Below are 22,710 nucleotides of genomic sequence, written 5' to 3'. Positions count from 1 at the left end.
ACATCAGCTTCCTCCAGGACATCAGCTTCCTCAGTCCCAGTGGGGGTCACGTGTCCGGCTCCTGAGATGTCAGTCCCTCCTCACCTCAGCCTCTGATCTCATGTCTCTTCCACCTCTGAGCCCCAGTTTCCTTATCTGTAAAATGGGGGGGAGGGGTAATTATAGCATTTTTCTACAGTGTCATGGGAATTTTAACAAGCAATTTGTTAAAATCCATCCAAGAACTGAATTATAACACACCGCTCTTGCTCCCTACCTCTCTGACCGTCCCATCTCTACCAGCTGCTGTTTCTCCTGTGTAAATGCTGGATTCCTCAGAGCCCAGATTGTCTCTACATCCTGCCCATTTTCCCTGCATCCATCTCTAAAGGGCCTCCTCAACTCCATCCATAATAACAGCCCAAGCCTCTCCCCTCCCACCTGGATGCCAGCCCAGCTCTCTCCCTGGACTCTACAGCCACCCCTTCACTCCCTTCCCCACCCAGGCCCCAGAGAGAGAGACTGCATTGGTCACCTCCTCTGCTCATGTACCCTCCATGACTCCCCATTGCCCTTGGGAAACATTTCAAGCTCTTCTACCCGGCATTCGAGGACCTTAAAAATTATGCCTGCTGCCTGGGCCCATGTATACTCCTTGCTTTAGCCACGATGACCCCCTCCGTGAACAGTTGAAGGTTCACAATTCTCACACCCAGGGCCTTGGGTTATGCTGTAACCTTTGCCTGGAACACCCTTTCCTTGTTTCTTCACTTGGTTTAAACTGTGCAGAGCCTGGAGTAGCCTGAATCTTCCTCATTCCATTGACAGACACTAGGAGGTTGAATCTTCCTGCTTCTGTGTCCCCAAAGGCGGTAAGGAAAGAAGTTGCAATTCTCTGACTTGGGGGCACCCAGGCACATTGAAATCTGCACTCTTAGCCTTTGCTCCAGCCATATTAACCTGTTAAAGGCTCCACCACTCCAAGGTTCTTGCAAGCCTCCAGACCTTTGCCAAGGCGGTTCCTTCTTTCTGGAATGCCTTTCATTCTCTTGTTTTTCTGGCAAGTTCTCCATCCTTGAAGACTCAGCTTGCATAGCTCCTCCTGGCTGTCAATGACCAGAGCCTGGCTCATGAGAGCTTGTTTAATTGAACCTCTTACACATAAAGAAACTGAGGCTCAGACTGGGTTTTAAATGGTTAGGGGGTAAGAGGAGAAGTGCGCATGAAAAAGAAAACGTGGTCTGAAATAGTTTTGGCTTAGTCTTTTTGGTTTTTGCAAATATGTGTAAAATAAGAAGCAAAATTAAGTAACTGGGCAGGGCCTGGGGTGTGGGCCACGCCCACCTCAGGCCGCAAAAACCCGCCCCCCGCTGAGGGCCATGTCAGCTCCACCAATCACCAATCAGCCCTACCTCTTCTAAATCCCGCCCAAGTCACTCGCATTCAGTTTACCACATCGCAAGTGAGGCCTTCTCCATCCCTTTAAGCCTATTCCATAGAAAGGTCCACTCCACTAGGCCTCGTCCCAGCCTATCAGGGTTGAAGTACTGACCAGTGTAGCCTGATTCGGCCAGAAACATCAAAGCTCCGGCTCTTCTTGCATTAACCAATCACATTCCAAACCCCACTCCCTAGCACAGTCCCAGCCTATCAGCTTTCAAGGCTCTCCAGCCGTCCCCTGTTCAGCGGTCCGCTTGTCTTACGGCTTGCTGAACTACATTTCCCAGGAGGCGTCCCGGCCGCGCCGCACTACTTCCGGGCTGCGAAAGATGGCGGCTTCCTAGTCAGTTCTCGGCTGAGTTGGAGGGAGGCTCAGGCTCCGGTGAGAAGAGGTTGGGTGGTTGCGGTCCCGTCCCTAGAGGTCCAGCCCTTAGCCTTCCCTGAGGCTTCCGCTTTCCACTCTGGTTTCTCCTGCAGTCTAGCCTTCATCCCTCTTGCCGAAGCTAAAGCATTGTTTTCCTTAGAGATTCAGGGGGTTACAAGCCGCTCAGAGACCATCCCCCGCAGCCCACACCCCAGCCCAGATAGGCAAACTGTTGGCGTCCTATCTTTCTTCAAAGGAACCTTTAACACCTAGATTCGTGCCCCTCCTTTGCGCAGACACCTTCTAGGCAGCCCGGTGCCCGCTGGGGAGAATCCCAGAGCTAATTAGTCTTATTTTTTTCTTATTTTAAAGCAATCCCTACACCCAAGGTGGGGTTCGAACTCACAACCCCAAGATCAAGAGTTGCATGCGCTACGACTGAGCGAGCCAGGCACCCCAGCTAATTATTCTGTTAGCCTTAAAACTAAAATTGTCAGTTATTTTTACCAGCAAAAAAGAGGTTTGTTTGGGAATAGCAGAGTATTACAATGCAGGACACACCAGCTATATAGCAAAACCATAGGCAAGTCCAGAACAAAGGAGAGGAGTGCTCTTTTATAGAGGAAGGGAAGTTGGGACGGGCTGTTATAAACCTAAAGTCTATTGGAGTAAATTGGGAATTGAAGCTTAATGGCTTTTCACTGGCTGAGTTGTGACAGTCTGTCATCGGCCAGGCTATTGCCAGGCAAGGAGAAAATCTTTCATTTTCTTGCTGGCTTAGTATAGTCTTCTTTCTGTTGGGAATTTGGGGTCTGCCATTGTGCTAGGGGGTGAGAGCTCCCCTTTTGGCCTCCCGATTCCATTTTAAATGAGGTTTCCTTTTTTTGGTTTCAGGCATAGCTGGATCCAGGTGCACAGAGGTCTAGCTGCTGTTTTCTGGGTGAGCATCACTTCAAGGAGGTTCTCTTTCCCCTCTTGGAGGCAAAAGAGGCTCCTGACGGCTCTCGACTTCTATCCTCCCAGTTCTGCAACTCTAACGAGTCCCTCTTCCCTAATGGCACTATTGGAAGCCCCAGAGCTGCCCCTCACTGACCTGTATTGGGTCATGCCCCATCTCTGAGCCATTCCTGGTGGCCGGATTTGTTCATTGGCCAAGGAAAGGGGCAGGGTTAGCACTACAGAAAAAATGGGATTCCAGGCACCCGTTTTGCAGATAAGGAAACTGAGGCCCGGAAAGAAGTGATTTTTACAGTCATTAAGCAGTTCATGCTCTGTCCTGTCCAGTAACCAAATATTTTTAAAACCTTTAAGGGGAGGATCCTGGCTTCCCCCAATCCTGCTCCATCCAGCCACTTAGGGGCCATGGAGGTGGCAGAGCCCAGCAGCCCCACTGAGGAAGAGGAGGAGGAGGAGGAGGAAGAGGAAGAGGAAGAGGAGCAGTCAGCTGAACCCAGGCCCCGAACACGCTCTAACCCTGAGGGGGCTGAGGACCGGGCACTGGGGGCCCAGGCCAGTGTGGGCAGCCGCAGCGAGGGTGAGGGCGAGGCGGCCAGTGCTGACGATGGGACCCCCAATCCTCCAGGAGCTGGCCCCAAGCCCTGGCAGGTGCCCCCAACAGCTCCTGAAGTCCAGGTGCGGACACCGAGGGTCAACTGTCCAGAGAAGGTGGTAAGTGAGGGGCTTGGCCTGTGGCTGTGAGGTGCTAGGGAACCTTAGGTTTAATGTTCTTGCTTTTTGGGATTCACTCTGCAGTCACTTCGTAGGAGTTTTCTAGGGCTACCACAACAAATTACCACAAAGCAGTGGCTTAGAAAGCAGAAATTCATTCTCACACTCTTCTGGAGGCTAGAAGTCTGAAATCAAGGAATGGGCAGGGCTGTGCTCCTGCTGGAGGCTGTAGGGAAAGATCCTTCCTTGCCTCTTCCAGCCCTTGGGCGCTCCATGTGTTCCTTGGCTTGTGGCCGCATCACCCCAGTCTTTGCCTCTGTCTTCACATGGCCTTCCCATCTGTGTCTCTGAATCTTCTTTCTCTTATAAAGACACAATAAGTCATTGAATCAGGATTTTTTTTTAAAGGTTTATTTATTTATTTGAGAGAGAAAGAGAGTGGGGGGTGGGGTTGGGGAGGGGTAGAGGGAAAGGGAGAGAGTATCAAGCAGACTCCCTGCTGAGTGGGGAGCCCGATGGAGGGCTGGATCTCATACCCTGAGATCATGACCTGAGCTGAAATCAAGAGTCGGATGCTCCTGTCAACTGAGCCACCCAGGTGTCCCTGATCAGGATCTTTATCTTATCTCAAGATCTTTCTCTTAATTCCATCAGCAAATACCCTAATTCCCAAAAAAGTCACATTCTGAGGTTCCCAGTGGGCATATCTGTGGGGGCCGGGGCACAATTCAACCCACTCTACCTTTGTTTTCCTGTTTCTGTGTCAGACTTTCTCTGGCTCCTTTATTCACTTATAAACTTGGACTCCCAATCTAGTGCTCTTTTCCCTGAACTGCTGTCTTCCAAAGTAGGTTGCTTGGCTGGGAATTGGGGGTCCTGATACCACCCTTTCAGACAGAGCTGCTTGGAGAGGACCCCTAGAGTGCAGTGGGGGCCACTGTTAGTGTTCACTTGGCTAGGCGCTGCCAGGCGCAGGGCCCTCACCTCCCTCGAACCTTCTTGCAGATCATCTGCCTGGACCTGTCAGAGGAAATGTCCCTGTCAAAGCTGGAGTCATTCAATGGGTGAGAGGAACATTTGGGGGCTTGAATATGCAGCCACGGCTTGGGGCGGGCTGGGGGGGGTTGGGGAGGCAGCTCAAAAAACTCAGGGCTCTTTCTCTCTGAGACTCACAGCAGCTTGGCCTGGCCTGGGGCCTGGCACTGTCAGAGTGGCAATGGCAACCGACCCTAAAAAAGCTGTGACCCACCAGGGCTCTGTTCCAAGCCCTGGCACAGCAATGACTCAGAAACTCTGCCAGGTGAAGTGACTTGCCCAAGGCCTCACAGCAAATAGGCAGAGTCAGGACTCAGACCCAGGCCTAGCTGTCCCTGAAGCCCCTGCCCTGAGCACCTGGGTCCCTGTGGGGTTGGTGACCGGGACTGGATAGGGTCCAAGGGGCTCTGGGGGATGCTGAGGACAAGCCCGCCTCCCCTGGCTGCCATCCTTAGCCATCTGTGGCTGAGTGAAGGCCTGGGGGAGACCTCATGGGGATCAGTTGTGAGACCCAGGCTGGTCAGAGGAACCCCATTCGGAGAGGGCAAAAGCTACAGAGGGGTGGCTGGGCTCTTCCATCTCCCTGCTGCATGACCTGACCTGGGCCTCCAGTGCCTAATCCTGAGGCTGGCGGAGGGCTCCCTAGGATTGGCCGGTGAGGAGACACCCTCTAGGCCGGGAGGCCCCGCCTTAACCGCCCCCCCTCACCCTCTGTCCCTCCCCAGCTCCAAAACCAACGCCCTCAACGTCTCCCAGAAGATGATTGAGATGTTTGTGCGGACAAAACACAAGATCGACAAGAGCCACGAGTTCGCGCTGGTGGTGGTGAACGACGACATCGCCTGGGTGAGGCTGGGGCAGGGCCGGGCTGCCGAGGGGTTCCCTCGGGGCGGGGAGGCACCTTGCTGAGGCCTGTGCTTTCCTGCAGCTGTCCGGCCTGACCTCTGATCCCCGTGAACTCTGCAGCTGCCTCTATGACCTGGAGACGGCTTCCTGCTCCACCTTCAGTATCCTTACAGGCAGGGCTGCCCTGTGGAGGGGGCTGGACATGGTACAGAAACAAAACCAGCTGATTTGAACTCTAGATGTCAAAACCACACACATGGGGAGCATTCTTTGCAGGGCCAAGCATACAGTTGGTGCTCAATAGATGGCGATATGGGACTGAGGAGTCACAGTCATTACTACAGCCCCTGCGGCCTGGGCACAGCACATTTCATGCTAACTTGAACACAAAAGGCTCATGTGCAGCCCAAAACTTAGACAGAAAATGATCCTCATGAGTTACAAAACAATGCTGAGTGTCGGGGGGTAGGGGACGGGGACACCCATGGCTCTTGCCTTGTGAGGACGGCTGCCCTGGGCGTGAGGGAAAGGGGAGTTTTGAGCCACCAAGGGTTTTCAGGGCATCCAGTGCTGGCCCCCTGTTTTGTGATCTATGCTGAGGGAAAACAGGCTCAGACAGGGCAAGCGACTGGGCCAGGGTCGCATAGCACGTCTCCTGCGCGGTGGTACCTGGCACCGGGTATGAGGGGGCCTGGGCTCTCCTGGCATCAGGATGCGGGAAGCCACCCGCCGCTTCCTGCCCGTGCTCTGCCCCCAGCGTTCTCCTTAGCATCTCTGCCAGATCTAGAAGGTCTCTTCAGCCTCATGTAAGTACCGCCTTCCCCGCGTCTCGCCTTCCACGTCAGTCCTGTGACCGCCCTGAGGTCCCCCACTCCATTGTTTTAACCCATGGGGCAGCACGCTTTCTCTGTAAAGGGCCGGGCAGTAAATATGTTCAGCTTTGTAGGCCATGTGGTCTCTGTCTTGATGACTGGATCCTGCCCAAGTAACCTGAAGGCAGTCACAAACCACACCTGTGCACGGGGCTGGGTCCCAGTAAAACGTTCTCGATGAACATGGAAATTTGAATTTAATATCCTTTCCACGTGTCACAAAATGTTCTTTTGATTTTCTTTCTCCAACCATTTTGAAAATGTAAAAACCATTCTTAGCTTATGGGCACTGGTAGTCCAACGCCTGTTTTTACCTGCCTCCTAATAGTGGACATGGATTCTGTTTTGCCTTTTCTATTGTGATTAACCTGGTACAGCGGTCCTGGCAAATTTTGCAAGTGAACCCCTCCTATAAATTCCCAGTGGAAGACATGCTGGGCCAAAGGGGTGTGTGTTTTTAATCTGCTAGAGTCTGCCAGAGCACTTTTCTAGGAAACCAACCCTGTGTACCTCCCGACACCAGAGTTGTTCATGCTGCCGAAGGTTCTGCCTGTCTGGTAGAGGCTACCTGTTACTGTCACTGAGCTTTTCTTTGAGCCTTTTTTTCATTCATTTGTAAGCCATTCAGTCTTCCTACAGTGATTTGTCCGTTTGTCCCCTTTGCCTATGTTTATAGGGAGATGTCGGCTTTTTTCTTATTGATGATCAGATTTGCTTTTCACGTACTAAAGACATTAGCCCTCTGTCTGCCCAGTGCTCTCTGCCAATGTGAGATCCAGCCGTGGCCAGTTAGGGATGTGGGTGTTAACTTAGCTAATAAGATCAGGTTCCTACCTTAGACTCTTCTGGCCTGGTGGGACAGGTCCAACTCAGGTCAATGATGGGGGATGTTCAGGATGGTGAGGGTGGTCAGAGCGGGCTCCAGCTTTGGGGTCAGCGGAGTCTCCCCGATCCAGCAGGAGAGGTCAGGCAGAAGGGTGAGGCTGGGGCGGCACTCTGGGCAGAGGGAACAGCATATGGGGAGGCTCAGAGGCAGCAGTCTTGTGGGCTTTGCATGTCCAGTGAAGTCCCGGGCTCTCCGAGGGTGACAAGAGGGGTGGATCCCCAGAGTGTGCTCTGACCTGTCCCCCACCATTCACTACGCAGCCAGCAGAAGACTGAGCTGCCAGTCACCGAGAATGTGCAGACAATTCCACCCCCGTACGTGGTCCGCACCATCCTTGTCTATAGCCGTCCGCCCTGCCAGCCCCAGTTCTCCCTGACGGAGCCCATGAAGGTGAGTGAGGCTGGGGAAAGGGAGGGATATCTGCAGCCAGCAGAATGGTGGTTAGACACCAGGAGGGACTTCCTGATCACAAGAGCTGGGGTGTCTATGGGCAGTTTCCCAGAGTCCAAGGCAAAAGCTGGGGAATTACGGTCATGGGGGCATGGGGTGACTCAAGCCCCGAAGGCCGGTGTTCTTCCCCTGCAGAAAATGTTCCAGTGCCCATACTTCTTCTTTGATGTTGTTTACATCCACAATGGCGCTGACGAGAAGGAAGAGGAAATGAGCTGGAAGGTGAGAGGCTGCTGTGTGTGTGAGTGGCAGATGGGTGTAGGTGGGGTATCTCGGAACCCACCTCCGTTTTGCAGCCCTGGAGCCCTGGCCCTGCTGGATCATGGTCCTTAGGCCATTCAGCAGCCATTCCTGCATGTCTGCTGTGAGCTAGCGAGGGCGTCTCTCTGCCTTTGCTCTCACGGTGCCCTCTGCTTGGCACGCCCTTCCCTCCTGCCTCCCCAGACTCTACTGGTCTTTCATATCCCAGCCCAAACTGAGCTATAGAACCTTGATTAGGCCACTTACCTCTGAGTCTCAGTTTACCCTACTGTGAACAGGGGGAGTTGAGACCAGCTCCTACTCATACTTCAGCACCCAAACCTAAAGGCTCTGCTCCTCAGGGATGATTAGCGTGGGGCCTGGGGGTAGTCTGCATCTAACTGTGTCTCTCCAAACTAGGGGCTCCAGGACTGAGATTTCTTGGGGTCCCTACCACTGGGTGGGTGGTGGGGGAATATTTGCTGAACGTGGGAATGTTTCCTTTCTGGCAAACTCCTCTTCATCCTTCAGACCCCATCCCTGATACCCCCTCCTCTGGGAAGCCCTCCAGGGGCAGAGAGGGTCCATCGGGGAACCTCTACCTGAACGGCCCCTCCCCGGCCCCACAGGACATGTTTGCCTTCATGGGCAGCCTGGATACCAAGGGTACCAGCTACAAGTATGAGGTGGCGCTGGCTGGGCCAGCCCTTGAGCTGCACAACTGTATGGCCAAGCTGCTGGCTCACCCACTGCAGCGGCCCTGCCAGAGTCATGCTTCCTACAGCCTGCTGGAGGAGGAGGATGAAGCCACTGAGGTCGAAGCCACTGTCTGAAACATCCCTGTGCGTCTCCGCCTTCTCGTGCAGTGAAGCCCTTGGCTTAGAGAATGGTTCTTAAACTGGGCTCTGTGGCAGGGTTCCAGGAGGCTCCTGGGGACTCTGGGCACCCATTCCCTATGTTTTCCAGCCCGCCTCACGCTACTGGTTTGTCGACTGTAGTTTTGTTCTTCCCTGTGCGCTTTTTGTCATCAGAATAAAAATCTGTGAATCCCTAACCCAGGTCCACAACAGTTACCTTGTGTTAATTGGGATCTTTTTGGTTGCAAGGGACAGAAAACCTACCGGCTGAACGGAAAGGGGAATGATTTGGTTCTTGTGGGTAAAAAGCAAAGTGCAGCTTCAGGCTCGGCTGTATTCAGTTGTTTAGACAATAATGCCATTGAGGTGGGCTGAAATATCTTGCATGATCGGTGTTCAGTGTGCCCTGCTTTTCTCCCAAACCACGGAAAGGGCTGTGATCACTGCTCAAACTACAGCCCAGGTGAAGAGAGGGCCCCCCGAACTCCATAGGACTGGCCTTCCCTGGGTCAGGTAACCTTACATTGGGCCAGTCGTGGGCCAGAATTGTGGGATGCTCTGATCCGCCAGGACTTGATCAAGCCTTTCCTCTGGGAAGGGATTACAGCTCTTTCAGGAAATAGTAGGAGTTTTCCCCAGAGGAAGGGAGACCAAAGACAGATACAGCAGGTCTACCATTCAACTACCTTCCTGGATAATGAGTGATTGTGAAAAAAAGTTTAGCAACTAGATTCTTACAAAACAGAAACAGCTTCTTTTTTTAAAAAAAGATTTTGTATTTATTTTTGAGAGAGAGCATGTGTGAGCGCATGGGGGGCGGTGCAGAGGGAGAAGCAGACTTCCTGCTGAGCAGGGAGCCCCATGCAGGACTCCATCCCAGGACCCTGAGATGATGACCTGAGCTGAAGGCAGACACCCAACCAACTGAGCCACCCGGGCACCCCGGAAACAGCTTTATCGAGCAACAGCTTTTCCTACCTCTGAGCATTTATTGGACACTTATGTGCCAGGCCCTTGTGGGGAACTCGTGCCATTTCACACCAGCCTGGAAGAGATTATTCTCCCATTTTGCAGATGGGAAAATTAAGGCCCTCAGCAGCCCAGATCTCCAAAGTAGTGGCCTCTCCCGTTTCCCCGGGAGTGAAAACGGGCGACCCAGAGAGGGCGGCGGGAGCCTTAGACAGTATCGAGGCTGTGCGCGTCCACGGAGGCCCCCTGGGCAAAACGTTCCGGGAGCCGTAATGCCCTGTGGGCACCTCCGGTCCCGGGAAGCAGCTCCACCCCTCTATTAGGGTGAGTTCGCTTTTCCCCGCTTTGGAGACGAGATAATGGCACTCTCGGCGGCCTCCGCCCGCCCAGGTCCTTATCGGCGGCCCCAGGCCCTGCCTGGGCGCCACTCGGTGTCCCGGGCCCCCGCAGGCGCTAGAGCTCCCGCGCCCCGCTGTGGACGCCGGTGCGGCGCAGGTCAGCTTGGTGGGGGACACTGCGCGGCGCCGGCCCGCGGGGGCCCGAGGCGGGGGGTGGGGCGGCGCGTGCGCACACGGGCGCGGCGGGAAGTTGGAACTCGGCGGGCAGGGCAGCGGGGCTCCGCTGCAGCCCCGGCATGGACGCGGCGGCCGGCCTGGCGCAGCGGCTTCGGGCAGCGTTGCGGGAAGAGGAGCCGCGGTGAGGGCGGGGACCGGGCCGGGGGCGGGGCGGGGGTCGTGGTCCACTCTGACCTTCCAGTCCGTAGGGCGGTGGAGGAACTGCTGAGCCGCGGCGCCGACCCCAACCTGCTGCTGGCGGATGGCGCGGCAGCCATGCACCTGGCGGCGGGAGCCCGGCACTCGCGCGGTCTGCGCTGTCTCGAAGCCCTGCTGCGCCGAGGCGGGGACGCCAACTCTCGGTGAGGCGAGGCCTGGCCCCGGGGCGGGGTGAGCCGCGCAAGGGAGGGGTCTCCCGAGTCCGAGGGCGAGAACTGGGAGTCTGGGAGAGAGCATCCCACAGCCCAGGGGCGGAGACTCGTTGCCCAAAGGTGGGGCTTGGGGATCTCGGGGCGGTTCCTGAGGATCCAAGGGCGGGAGCTAGGGTCCCAGACAGAGGGTGGATGTGAGGTTGCGCCGGGGCCAAGTAGGGATCAAAGGTTCGGATCTGGCGGTGGGAGCTCTAGGCTCAGAGAGAAGAGGCTTGAGTCTGGCCGAGGGCGCAGTGTCTAGGATCCAAGGATGGTGTCTCAGGCTGGGGGGTGGCGATAGGAGCCCGAGAGCCAAGGTTCCGGGGTGCGGAGGCAGAGATCACATTCCCTCTTCCGCTGAGCCCTCCTCCGCTCCTGCCCCAGTTCGGTCGAGGCCCTGACGCCGCTGCACGTGGCTGCCGCCTGGGGCTGTCGCCGTGGCCTGGAGCTACTGCTGGGCCACAGAGCGGACCCTTCACTGCGAGACCAGGTGGGAGCCCAGCGCCTGTGGCAGGGCGAACCCGGAGGGAAGAAGGGAGGGAAGAGGGCCTCGGGTGCCCCCTGCTGACCGCGCCGCCGCAGGACGGACTGCGGCCGCTGGACCTGGCAGAGCACCAGGGGGCCCAGGATTGCGTGCGCGTCCTTCGGGAGTTCCAGACTCGGACCAAGACTTCGACCCGGACCCGGGCAGAGAGCCAGGAGCCTGAGCCTGAGCCCGAGGCTGACGGTGAGTGGGGCCTACGCGTCCTCGGGGGCCTAACCTCTGATCTAGATTTGCACCTCCCTCTGATGTCCCCTCTCTGGCTCTGGCTCACGGGTACCGTCTGCGGAAAGCTGTCTACCTCCGACTCTTTCCCTGCCTCTTTCTGTCTGATCCAACCCCCATCTCTGTCTCTGGCTCTCTTCACCCCTCCTCTCTCACCCTCATTCTCATCCCTTACTTCAGGCCCAGACCCCTGGAGAAAGGGGCTGGACACCAGCCCCTCTGGACCTCCCAATGTGACCCCGGGCTCCACAGCACTGGGCAGACGTGATGGCAGGGACATGGGCCTGGAGGTCAGCCCCAGAACCCCCAGCCTCCTTGCCCACCCTGAGATTGCTGACAAGGATAGCAGCTTGGAGTCCCCCCCAGGACTACGGGACTACTGCTCAGATACCTCCTTTGTCACTGCGATTGAAGCTTCTGGAACTGAAGATCCAGCTCCGCATACCTCCTCCTGGGCTGGGCCATTACCCCAGACCAAGCAGGGACTCCTGCCTGGTATTCGACCTTCCCAGAGGATGCCAAGGTCTCCAGGTACCCCACAGCTGGTGCATCGAGCTGCCAGGGCAGACAGGGAGGCAGAACTAAATACCCGTCTGCAGGCCCTGACCCTGACCTCTCCAGATGCCTCCCCCTCCGCCATATCCCTCCCTGGTGGGAGCCCTGCCCCAAGTCCCCCTCGGGAACCACCGCCTGGACTCCCCGACTCCCCCTTCCTAAAAGACGAAGAGGTGTCCCTCGACAGTGATGTGGCTGCCCTCTGGCTGACGGAGGACGAGGAGAGCTCCACAGGTGGCAGGGACCCTCTCCCCTCTTGCTGGTGCCCTCCGGTCCCTGCCATGTCTGACCTGGATTTGCTGCGAGGGCTCCGAGTGCTTGGCGAGAGTCCTGGCCCCATCACACCCTTCCCTCGGCCATACCACCTCCGACGGCTGGAAGAAGCCCATGCTGCTCTTGGTTAGTCTGTAAGGGGCATCCAGAGTCCAAAGAGCCTCCAGGAATTCCTGGAGACCCCTGTCTCTCAGTCCTGCCTATTTTATTCTTTGTCTCTGGGAACAGCCCCTTCTTCTGTCTGCCTTGACTCAGTCCTCCCCCACCCCCCCCCACCCGGGACTCAGACTTTTCAGGGCACAGCCCAGAGCTCGCCGAAGCCCTGCGGACAGGCTGTATCCCAGATGCCCAGGCAGATGAGGATGTGCTTGCCCAGCAGTTTGAGCGGCCAGATCCCAAGAGAAGGTGGCGGGAGGGGGTCGTGAAATCCAGTTTCACGTATCTACTGTTGGACCCCAGGTACTTGGGGCAGGGATGACTCAGAGGTGGGAGCTGGAAAATCCTGGGATTGGTTCTTATTTGCTTTGTATCTTTATAAGGGGGACTGGCCGTGTCTGGGCATCAGCTTCTTTAAAAGGTTGGTTAGACCAAGTTCAAGCTGCTGAGTGTCCCTAGGGAGCATCTACCACTCTCTGCCTTAGAAAATGGGGCTCACTGGACATGGATTCGGGTTGCTCTGTGAACTTAGAAACTGTCTCCGGGGCAACTGTCATCACTTCTTCCTCTCTGAGCTACTCCCCTCATCCAGGGAGACTCAGGACCTGCCAGCTCGAGCCTTCTCACTGACCCCCGCTGAACGCCTTCGGACCTTTGTCCGTGCCATCTTCTATGTGGGGAAAGGGACACGGACCCGGCCAGATGTCCACCTCTGGGAGGCCCTCAGGCTCCGTCGGCAGCCAGGAAAGCAGGTGGGGCTAAGGATCAGGGTCATGGCAGGGGCAACTTGGCCTGGGGAGGTGAAGGGAGGAGGGGATTGGAGGGCAGACCCCTGACCCCACCCTGGTCCCCTAGGCCTGCCCCAAAGTGCACCAGATCTTGGACATTTGGGCCAGTGGTCGTGGCGTGGTCTCCCTGCATTGCTTCCAACACGTGGTTGCTGTGGAGGCTTATACTCGAGAGGCGTGTCTTGTGGATGCTCTAGGTAGGTGCCTGGCTTGCGGGGTGGGGGTGGGGTCACATGAAGGACCCTTGATCTACTGATTACCTCACCCCTTTCCTCTCAGAGTTGTTCATTCATTCATGCAATGAGCAATTATTGAGCACCAACTATGTACCTGCAAGCATATATATTTTGCTCTATTGGTTTGTCCCTGCTTAAGAGCAATATGCAGTGGGTTCCCTGTCACATCTGCCAAGGGTTTCCAAGGATGCCTGACCCCTCATCTCTCCAGGGATCCAGACGCTGACCAACCAGAAACAAGGACACTGCTATGGAGTCGTGGCGGGCTGGTCAGCCACCCGGCGCCGCCGCTTGGGGGTGCATCTGCTGCACCGCGCCCTCCTTGTCTTCTTGGCTGAGGGTGAGCGAGAGCTGCGGCCCCAGGACATCCAGGCGCGTGGCTGAGTACTGGGGAGCTGCCATCCAGCCTAGGTAGAGATCGGGGTGTTTGAATGTTGCAGCGGCCCCATGCTGATGCCAGCCACCCATCTCCAGAAGGCTGCCAGGGGTGAGGGGGCGGCGGGCAGGAGGGTGTATCTTCCCCTCAAGCTGAGGGAAGACTTTGTTGCAGATGGAGCTTCTGGAGCTTCCCGTCATGGGAGAGCAAGTAGGGAACCAGAGGATCTTTGGAACATTCCAGTGCTTCAGAATATGCTAGTGCTTTGGCAGTTTGGCCCTGTCTGTGTAATCCGCTTTTATCTCCCAGACACAGGGGACTCACGTGTAGTATGGGCTGGGGGAAGCGGCCAAACTCAAGGGCCGGATTTCTCTGCTTCCCAGCTGTGGGACCTCGGACCAAGAACTTGTCTTCCTGAGGCTCAGTTTCCTTAGTTGTACAGTGGGGACAGTGACAAGTCCTACTTCAGGGGGTCATGGTGGAGACCGGAGTAAACAAAGGCAGGAAATACAGTGTGTGGCTCAAAGGAGCCCAGCAGGTGGAAAATCTCTTGGGGAAAGGAGAGGCCGTGATGCTGTCCAGGGGCCGACTGTGTGTGGTGACGTGGACAGAGCCCGGGAGGTCGACCGGGGTCTGGGTGACCGACCAGCCCTCCTCAGGGTAGCTGTGCAACTCGGGTCTCCATTGCTTCTCTGAGGCTGTTTCTTTCGCTAGAAGATGCAATAAATAACCGCCATTCCTTGGTGATGCTATGCGATTTCAGACTTCACACGTGTTAAGAGCTTTAGTAAATGCCAAGCTGCCATCCTGGTGAGGTGTTGACGGGATCATTTTATTTTCTGGGAGTTGCTTCTTCAAAGCATTTAGTGTATTTAGAGATTTGGGAGGATCCGCCGCCTCATTGGGTTGGCCATCTGCCCATCATCGCGGCTCAGCGAACCACGTCCTGCAGGGGGCGGGATGTAACCCCGGCCCGTCCCACCTGCCTCAATTCCTGCAGGCTGAGCCCCTGGCTACTCTTGGAGAATGGCTAGTATGGTAATCAGGGGCCAGGCCTCTGGAGTGGGTCTGGGCTCTACCATTTTATTTATTTATTTATTTTTAAAGATTTTATTTATTTAGAGAGAGACAGCATGCGTTAGCTGGGGGAGGGACAGAGGGAGAGAATCTCAAGCGGACTCTGCCTTGAGCGGGAGCCCCCCCATGGGGCCTGATCCCACCTCCCTGAGATCACGACCTGAGCCGAAATGAAGAGTCTGACGCTTAACCGACAGATCCACCCAGGCGCCCCTGGGTTCTACCATTTTGACCAAACTCAGGAAACTTCTTTGAGCTTCCCTTTCCTCATATATAAGACGAGGAGGCCTCCCAGACACCAAGTCTCTTGATAAAGTGATAGCAATTAAAAGTGTGCCACATGCCCAGGAATTCACAAAGAAGTCACTGGGAAAGAATCCAGAGACACGCCCCCCCCCCCCCCCCCAAAGACTCAAAAGAGATGAGATTTGTCTAACAGGATTTCCCAATGTGGGCCTACTGACATTTGAGGCCGAATTATTCTTTGGGGTAGGGGCAGTCCTGTCCAGTGGGCTCCACCCACTTCCTCCCACCCCCAGTTGCCGCAATTAAAAATGTCTCCAGAATTTGCTAATGGAGGGTGCCTGGGTGGCTCAATCGGCAAAGGGTCTACCTTTGGCTAGGGTCATGATCTCAGGGTCCTGGGATCAAGTCCTGCGTCAGGCTCCTTGCTCACCGGGGAGCCTGCTTCTCCCTCTCCCTCTGCCTCCCCACTCATGCGGGTGTGTGCTCAAATAAATAAATACTTTTTTAAAAAATTTACTAGTGGAAAACAGTGCCCCCATGAGAACTCTGGTCTAAACTAAACGTGGGCTGACAAACCAGTGGGGAAAGGACCAAAGATGCAGTAACTAAAGGGACAGTGCTCTCCCCTCACCGTTCACACAAGCCAGAGGTGTACCTTAAGATACATACATTAGAAAATATAGAGGAGTAAGAGCATGGCTGTAGGTCAGGAGATCCTTCTGCCAGACAAGAAAGGCAGATTCGTCTGCTTCAAAACAAACAAACAAAAACTATCTTCATGGCAAAAGTGACCTTAAACCAGGTTGAAAGATACAATGGGATAGGAAGAGGTACCGACTCACTGAGTGGCATGGGATAAAAGGGATTCAATGAACCGACGGCATCAGGCACTTGGCACAGGGCTTTGTATACAGGCGGCACTCAATTATGGCAGCTCCGGCCCATGCAACATCTACTGATCCTCCCCTTAACCCCTGTATGAACCTCAGTTGGACGGCTTCCTGCCTTCCAGGGACCCGGAGCTCACCATCTGCCTCTGCTCTGGGAATACTGCCCAAGCAGCCCCTGCATTCTGAGGGAGGGAGGGAGAACTCGGGAAGCAAGCCTGGAAGACCAACGCCCTCACTTCTCCGCAAGTCAGCCCTGAGGGGTTGGCGCCCGCATCCGCCCAGTCTGCACACTGGGAAACTGAGGCTCAGGACGACCCTGCCCTGCCGTCACCCAGCACAGGTCCGGAGACTCAGATTGTCACTTCTTTTTATTGAGTTACAAGTTGAGATGTGCAGGTTCGGTGGCGCCAGCCCCCCTCCCCCTCCCCTTCCCCCCCCCCACTTGGGCAACAATAGCTCCCAGCGCCAAGAAATGGGGGTGGGGAGGATCTCGGGCAATGAGGCAGGGCCCCCGGAGGGTCCCAGGATCAAGCACGGCTGACACGGAAGACAGAGAGCGGGGTGGGGGGCCTGCCTCGGCCGTGGCGTTGAGGGGCAGGGGCTTCTGTACAAGGTCATCCTCCACGGGGGTTCCGGCTCCGGCCCCAAAACACCGATGGGTCCGGCAGGATGGAAGCGGAGAGCGGTGTATCCACTTGGCTCCCGAGAATGCCAGGCCCTACCCAGGCGGCCTGGGGGCGTCTCCCTGACCTGACTCCGCCCACCAGAGCGAACGGCCCGCCCAGGTGGTCCGCGCTGCGGACGAGGGGCGGCTCCTGGCTTCCTCCTGCTGTTCCTCGGCTTACCAAGCGATGCCCGGCCGGCCCAGCGGCTACTTCTTCTCTTCTGGGGGCGCGGGCAGGGGCTCGGGCAGGGCCTTGGGCGAGGGCTCGGGCTCCCAGAGCAGGAATTCGTGGAGCAGCGTGTTGACCGTCTCCGGACACTCCAGCATCACCATGTGGCTGCCTTCATCAATGAGCTTCAGGAAAGCCAGCAGCAGGATCTGCGGAGGAGGTGGGGGAACAGGCTCAGCGTGGCAAAGGCAGGCTTCCCTGGGACACCCAAGCCCATTCACACCAGGCCTGCAGCCTTAGGAAGTCCCTCCTGTGGTCTACCCTTCATCCCTCTACTTCCACCCAAGGGGGCGCTGGAGGATAGCCTGTTACCCCAATGGAGCTCAACTCAATATTCATTCAACATTTATGACGTGGCTACAATACGTCCAGAGCAGGATTTCTCAACCCCAGCACTACTGACATATAGGGCAGGATCATTCTCTGTGGTGGGGGTGTCCCGTGTACCGCAGGATGTTGAGCAGCATCCCTGGCCTTGACCCACCAGATGCCAGTAGCAGTGACCCACTCCCCCCACTCCACAGTGTGACAACTTATTATGTCTCCAGACATTGCCAAATATCCCTAGGGATCAAATTCACAGCTGGGTGAGAATCACGGAGATAGAAAGACAAGGTCTCTCATGCCAGGCTTCCCAACCTTGGCATTACTGACACCTGGGGTGGGAATATTCTTTGCCATAGAATCATTCTGTTCATTACAGGATGCTGAGCAGCATCCCTGCCTCCACCCACCAGATATCAGAAGCCCCTCCTCCCCATACATGACAACCAAAAAAGTCTGCAGACATTTCCAATGTCCCCCCGGGGCTCAGAATCCTTGCTGGTTAAGAACTACTGGTCCTGAGCTATTCCGAGTGCTGAGGATCCCAAGACCCTTTCTCGGTAGTGTCTGATCTAAAGATCCTCTGGCCCACCCTCTCCCAGAATTACGTATTGCATCCCTGGTCACTTATACAAATCCCAGCTCTGCAGAGCACCTTTTATGTGCAGTGGGGATAGCACCCAATCCTGACACCTGTCCAGGGCAGCCCCACGTTCTGGACTGCACTCTCAATCTAAGCTCTCCCTTCCCTGGGAGCACAAGGCAGAATCCCCCTGGAGCGCGGGAGCAGGGAATGGGGGGGCGGGGCTCAGGTGCCAAGGCCCTACCTCGGCCATGCGCTGGTCTTCCTCCACCGGCACAAACTTGTCGTGCATGCCATGAACGAGCAGGACGGGCACAGTGAGCTCAGCATGGTAGACCTCGTCACCTTCAGGCCAGTACTGGCCACTCATCATGGCTCGCAGGACAAAGGATGACACGTTGAATGCATTGCCCTCCTTCAGTAGCTGCTTCTCTTTGGCTCCTTGGCGGGCGAAGCCAGCTCTGGTGGTGGGGACGCACTCCTGGAGGCCTCGTGCCAGCCCGGCTACCAGGGGTGCCTCCAATGCCCGTCCCAGCAGCAACACGGCCACCCCTCCCACCCAACTCAGGGAGATGCCCAGGGTCCGCCAGGGCCGGGGTGACTCACTTGAGAAAGCTCCAAGCCAGGCAGGGTGACAAGCAGTGCAGGACGCACGTGGGCATGTTGAAGATGGAACAGAAGCTGGGTTCCAGTGCTGTGGGGCCCCCGCCGTTGATCATGATCACCTTGTGCACCAGGTCTGGGTACTCATGTGCCAGGAACGTGCAGAAGGAGACACTGCCAGTGGGTAGGTGGGTGGCAGGGAGGGTTGAAGGGGGGTGGTCAGCAGGATCCAGGCAGTGAGGGAGTTAATGCCCTCCCCTCACCCACAGACAGGTCCTTGAAGGCCAACATTCTTCCCCTGGGGCCCACGGGCACTGGATGGGAGTGAGGGATGGGGGGGCATCTTGAGGGCCCCCAAACTAGAGGACTATGTGTGTGTTAACAGTGATTTTTCCCCCTTCTTTTTGGAGAGAAGATCCAAATCCAGAGCTTTCATCAGATCCTCAAAGCCGCCATGACCCCCAAGTGGGTAAGAATTACTTATTGCCAAGTGTTAAGAAAGCAATCCAGTTAGACTGCTACTCTTTGGTTTCCCAGAGAAACAGGTCCCTGTTTCCTGTGCATCCTTTCCCTGTAAGGATCCTCTTTCTCCAGCCTCTGGGCATAGCACATCAGCCTGCCTTATGCAGGGTGGCAAGGTGCAGCCTGAAGAGCCCCCACAGTCCAGCTCCTCATTCTCTCTAAAGCCAGGTTTGTTTGGCAAACGATGGCCTGTGGGCTAGCCATTTGTTTTTGTAAACCGAGTTTACCATTTTGTAAATGTGTAAGTTATTTAGTAAAGAAAGTTTTATTGGAATACAGCCACGCCCATTTGTTTACAATTATGGGGGCTTTTTTGCTATGACAGTAGAGTTATAAAGTTCCAGCAGAGATGACCATATGTCCTAGAAACGTAAAATATTTACTATCTGGCCCATTAAGAAAAAATTTGCCAACCCTAGCTGTAAAGAGGAACAGGATACAAGCAAGAGTCAGTTGGACTTAACTGTACCAGTGACTCCGTGTGTGCCTTTGGGCAGATGGCCTAACCTCTCTGAACTTCCATCTCCACATCTGTGGAATAGTAACTGGGCTGTCCTTATAGCATTGCTATGAGGTCACAGGAACTACCACAGATGGGTGCTCATTTAATTGAAGGAAACATTTAGCATAAGCATCACCTTTTGGGGGTGTTATATAAACAAATAGGAGCCATGTTACTTCCCAGTCTGGCTTCCTTTCTTTCCGAAACATATGTGACGTTTCTTTCTCTTGTCTAATTGCATGGGCCACATCGCTAAAACAGTGGTTCTCAAACTAGGCTGGTCAGATCCTGCCTTTCCTCCTGGGTAAAAGAGAGTGGTACCACTTGGCAGTGATCAGGCACCCAGGCCCAGTCTTCAATGCAGTGGGAACTCACCTAAATGCTAGATGGTATTATGTATCACCCCTCTAAGTGGGAGTGAATTACAGCAACCTGGGCCCTTGTAAAAAGACTTTATAGGATTCTAATCAGCTCTTCCTTGGAGGCCTTGGGATCTCCAGAGCAACTGATTTTTGAACTTAAAGACACTGGTTCTCAGTCAGGGATGATTCAGACTGCCAGGGAACCTGTGGCGATATTTGAAGACACTTTTTTTTTTTTAAGACATCTTTTGATTGTCATGACCATCACTAGGCCACTGTGCCAGGGGCAACCAGTGGGTAGAGGCTAGGGATGCTGCTAAACATCCTACAGTGCACATGAAAGCCCCTCAAAGAGAGGAATGACCTAATCCAAAACGTCAGCAGTGCTGGGACTGAGAAACACTGCTTTGAAAGAATATGAGGGGCGCCAGGGTGGCTCAGTCATTAAGTGTCTGCCTTTGGCTCGGGTCACGATCCCAGGGTCCTGGGATCGAGCTGCGCATTGGGCTCCCTGCTCAGCAGGAAGCCTGCTTCTCCCTCTCCCACTCCCCCTGCTTATGTTCCCTCTCTGTGTGTCTGTCTCTGTCAAAAAATAAATAAAATCTTTAAAAAATAAATAAAAGAATACATAATGATAGCAGTGATGGCGGGAATCCCTATCTTGTTACAGACGTTAATGAGAGTTTTCAAGGAGAGAAGTCAGCATTTGGCGATTGGATGTCCAGTCCCTGTTACCCCCATCTCTCTCCCCTATCCCCACCCCAGCATTGGCTCACCCGTAGGAATGCCCAATGAGCACGTTTCGCTTCTTGGCATAACGCTTGAAGATGGCACGCATGTCCTCTGCCAGTGCATAGAAGGTGTAGGCTGCGGCCACCTGGGGTGCCGAGCTGGCCCCGTGACCGGCCAGATCGGGTGCCACCACCTCATAGCCCAGGCGCACAAAGAAGTCCAGCTGCTCCTTCCAGATGGCCAGGGAGCCGCCAACACCGTGGATGAAAAAGAGCACCACGTCGGCCTGGGCACCTTTGCAGCTTGTGATGCGCTTCTCACAGTCAATGTGGATGGTGCGCTTGGGGCGCCGGGCTCGCCGCCGGCGCCCGCCGCTGCCACTCCCAGCACCGCCTGAGCCTGAGCGGCCCTCGCTGCCCGCTGGGTCCGCCAGCTCCACCTCTAGGGCGGCCGGCGGCTCCCCGGAGCCATTCTGCCCATGCAGGAGGTCAGCTCGAGGTGCCCGGCCCAGGTTCTCCACCAGTAACCGCCCGTTGCGGTACACGGTAATTCGGCGCTGGCAGCGGACCAAGCCAGACTGGTCCCCCTGGGCAGTATCTGGCCGTGGTGGAGGTGGGTTGGGGGCGGGGGCAGGCCCAGCATGCTTCACCCGCAGCACACGGCCAGGCTTGACCTCCACAAAGGTGTAGCCATCACTGGACTCGACGCTCTCCAGCGGCCCCACTGCGTTGGGCGGTGCGCCTAGCAGGCAGCAGAAGATCCCGTCGGTCACCCCAGTCAGCATGGTGTGTCCTGCAAGAGGGGGCACAACCATCTCAGGGGCCATCTAAACGACGAGCCCTCCACCCCACAGCACCCACTCCCTGCACCTGCGTCAGGTGAGCTGAACTAGGAGGCCCCTTCTGGGCTCTAGTTTTTGGAGGGCCAGAGCTAGCCAAGCACCAAGATGTTTTGTCTGTCTGTCTGGTCAGTGCCCGCATGGTGGTCGGCTACCTTCCTGGCTAGCCTAGTCTATCCTAGAGAGAAGGACCTGGCTATGGCTGACCCCAAGAGGGGTCCATAGGGAAGGTGGTATAGTCCAGGGCTGCTTCTTGGAGGAGGGGACATTGTGGCAAATGAGCCCTCCCCCCCCCCCCCCCCCGCAGCTCAGGGTTATAACAGCTATGGCTTCCATAACCCATTCATTCATTCATCCATCCATTCATTCCTGCACACATTCTCATTTAACTTACTTTCACCAAATGGGCACATTCTGACTGCCTCAGAAGGCATCTAAAAAGGAAGGTGCAGATTCCATCGAGCCCCCATCCAGGCCTCTGAACCTGACTCCTGAAAGGTGAGGCCCTGGGAGAAGGGGGTAGGGACTGAGCTCCAGAAGGCCTTGTCCAGCTCCGCAAGACCCAGACTGAGTCTATATCACAGACGGGCAAGCTGAAGCCCAGTCTGTACCCTCGTCAGTACCCTGACTTCTGGGGGTCTGACACACAATCCCCAAAGGTGGAGATGAGGATGGAGAAGGTAAAGCCCTCCCTGGGGGCCTCCGGTCCTCTATCCTGCTCCCTGGGCCACCCCCCCCCGTGTCCATGGCAACCACAGGCAGTTACATAACTCAAGGGGGATACCCGTGCAGCGCACCCCCATTGTCTAGGGCCTGGAGATGGGACCAACCCCTCCCCCGTCCCCATCCTGGGCGCCGCGGGGATAAGACATGCCGAAGGCACGGCCTCCGATGGCCCGTACTTGATGATAGAGGGGAAGCAGGTCGCGTCCCCCCACTCCAGTGGAATCCCAACCCCGGATTGCGGAGGGGGACGCAGATGCGCCACGCCAGGTCCCCTCCCCAGAGAGCCAGATCCCTGCCTCTCAGGTGCTAGTAAGCCCTGCGGCGGGGTCGAAGCCACTGGGGCTCCGCGGTTTTCTAAGAGCCCGAGCACTGGCTTTGTGCACACCCCCTTCCGAAGTGGAAGCCCCGGGGACCTCGATGTCCCCCTCCCAGAGCCCACTCCCCGCTCACCTCATCGAGGGCTCTGTAGCCCGGGGCAGGGCGGAGGGGTCCCGGGCGGAGAAGCCAGCGTCCGCCTCCGGCGCCGTTTTACATGGTGGCACGGGGTCGGCCCGGCGCGTCTACGCGGGCGGGCTCGGGCCCACGGCGGTCAGCGCGGGGGCATCCCGCGGCCCCCGAGAGAGCCGGCCCTTTAAGTCTCTCCCCCGGGGGGAGGGGCCGTATGCCGACGGACGGCCGTCTAGACCAATCAG

The 22,710-nt window shown here is 56.1% G+C and overlaps 3 protein-coding genes across 6 annotated transcripts; 2 read left to right on the top strand and 1 right to left on the bottom strand.

Moving 5' to 3' along the window:
- Window positions 1-1,653: 1,653 nt before the first annotated feature.
- Window positions 1,654-8,834, top strand: BABAM1 (BRISC and BRCA1 A complex member 1). 2 transcript variants are annotated; one of them, XM_045862755.2, is made up of 10 exons: window positions 1,654-1,801; window positions 2,678-2,723; window positions 3,095-3,451; window positions 4,457-4,515; window positions 5,212-5,332; window positions 5,415-5,493; window positions 6,114-6,138; window positions 7,351-7,480; window positions 7,655-7,762; window positions 8,410-8,834. In XM_045862755.2, the coding sequence occupies exons 3-10, from the start codon at window positions 3,146-3,148 to the stop codon at window positions 8,611-8,613; spliced, it is 1,032 nt and encodes a 343-aa protein (XP_045718711.1). In that variant the 5' UTR covers window positions 1,654-1,801; window positions 2,678-2,723; window positions 3,095-3,145; the 3' UTR covers window positions 8,614-8,834. The 2 variants fall into 2 exon arrangements, with proteins under 2 accessions (XP_045718711.1, XP_045718712.1); XM_045862756.2 differs by having other exon boundaries at window positions 1,655-1,801; window positions 7,676-7,762.
- A 1,359-nt stretch (window positions 8,835-10,193) lies between these two features.
- ANKLE1 (ankyrin repeat and LEM domain containing 1) lies at window positions 10,194-15,727 on the top strand. 2 transcript variants are annotated; one of them, XM_064598111.1, is made up of 10 exons: window positions 10,194-10,302; window positions 10,370-10,522; window positions 10,955-11,060; window positions 11,153-11,297; window positions 11,517-12,290; window positions 12,452-12,623; window positions 12,913-13,072; window positions 13,176-13,305; window positions 13,556-13,684; window positions 13,895-15,727. In XM_064598111.1, the coding sequence occupies exons 1-10, from the start codon at window positions 10,241-10,243 to the stop codon at window positions 14,152-14,154; spliced, it is 2,091 nt and encodes a 696-aa protein (XP_064454181.1). In that variant the 5' UTR covers window positions 10,194-10,240; the 3' UTR covers window positions 14,155-15,727. The 2 variants fall into 2 exon arrangements, with proteins under 2 accessions (XP_064454181.1, XP_064454183.1); XM_064598113.1 differs by having other exon boundaries at window positions 13,556-14,035.
- A 556-nt stretch (window positions 15,728-16,283) lies between these two features.
- ABHD8 (abhydrolase domain containing 8) lies at window positions 16,284-22,687 on the bottom strand. 2 transcript variants are annotated; one of them, XM_064598115.1, is made up of 6 exons: window positions 22,469-22,687; window positions 21,687-21,798; window positions 20,499-21,246; window positions 18,340-18,510; window positions 17,978-18,194; window positions 16,284-16,975 (listed from the first exon to the last, which is right to left on the bottom strand). In XM_064598115.1, the coding sequence occupies exons 2-6, from the start codon at window positions 21,724-21,726 to the stop codon at window positions 16,805-16,807; spliced, it is 1,347 nt and encodes a 448-aa protein (XP_064454185.1). In that variant the 5' UTR covers window positions 21,727-21,798; window positions 22,469-22,687; the 3' UTR covers window positions 16,284-16,804. The 2 variants fall into 2 exon arrangements, with proteins under 2 accessions (XP_064454185.1, XP_045718710.1); XM_045862754.2 differs by lacking the exon at window positions 21,687-21,798 and having other exon boundaries at window positions 22,469-22,686.
- Window positions 22,688-22,710: the final 23 nt, after the last annotated feature.

The sequence above is a fragment of the Mirounga angustirostris genome, unplaced genomic scaffold (assembly GCF_029215605.1).
Source record: "Mirounga angustirostris isolate CCGP_5_RB_7025 unplaced genomic scaffold, mMirAng1.0.hap1 SCAF_1, whole genome shotgun sequence".
In the NCBI taxonomy this organism is placed as follows: Eukaryota; Metazoa; Chordata; class Mammalia; order Carnivora; family Phocidae; genus Mirounga; species Mirounga angustirostris.
Note: the sequence above shows the minus strand (reverse complement) of the source record. Positions and strands in the feature narration are given on the sequence as shown.

Coding starts and splice junctions, on each gene's coding strand:
- BABAM1 (XM_045862755.2), top strand. CDS start 3,146: ATGGAGGTGGCAGAGCCCAGCAGCCCCACTGAGGAAGAGGAGGAGGAG. Junction 5,333..5,414: donor TGAACGACGACATCGCCTGG/GTGAGGCTGGGG, acceptor GCTTTCCTGCAG/CTGTCCGGCCTGACCTCTGA. Junction 6,139..7,350: donor GAAGGTCTCTTCAGCCTCAT/GTAAGTACCGCC, acceptor TTCACTACGCAG/CCAGCAGAAGACTGAGCTGC.
- ANKLE1 (XM_064598111.1), top strand. CDS start 10,241: ATGGACGCGGCGGCCGGCCTGGCGCAGCGGCTTCGGGCAGCGTTGCGG. Junction 11,298..11,516: donor GCCTGAGCCCGAGGCTGACG/GTGAGTGGGGCC, acceptor CCCTTACTTCAG/GCCCAGACCCCTGGAGAAAG. Junction 13,073..13,175: donor GTCGGCAGCCAGGAAAGCAG/GTGGGGCTAAGG, acceptor CTGGTCCCCTAG/GCCTGCCCCAAAGTGCACCA.
- ABHD8 (XM_064598115.1), bottom strand. CDS start 21,726: ATGCCTTCTGAGGCAGTCAGAATGTGCCCATTTGGTGAAA. Junction 21,247..21,686: donor AATGTGCCCATTTGGTGAAA/GTAAGTTAAATG, acceptor CCCCTCTTGCAG/GACACACCATGCTGACTGGG. Junction 18,195..18,339: donor CTGGCTTGGAGCTTTCTCAA/GTGAGTCACCCC, acceptor CCCCACCACCAG/AGCTGGCTTCGCCCGCCAAG.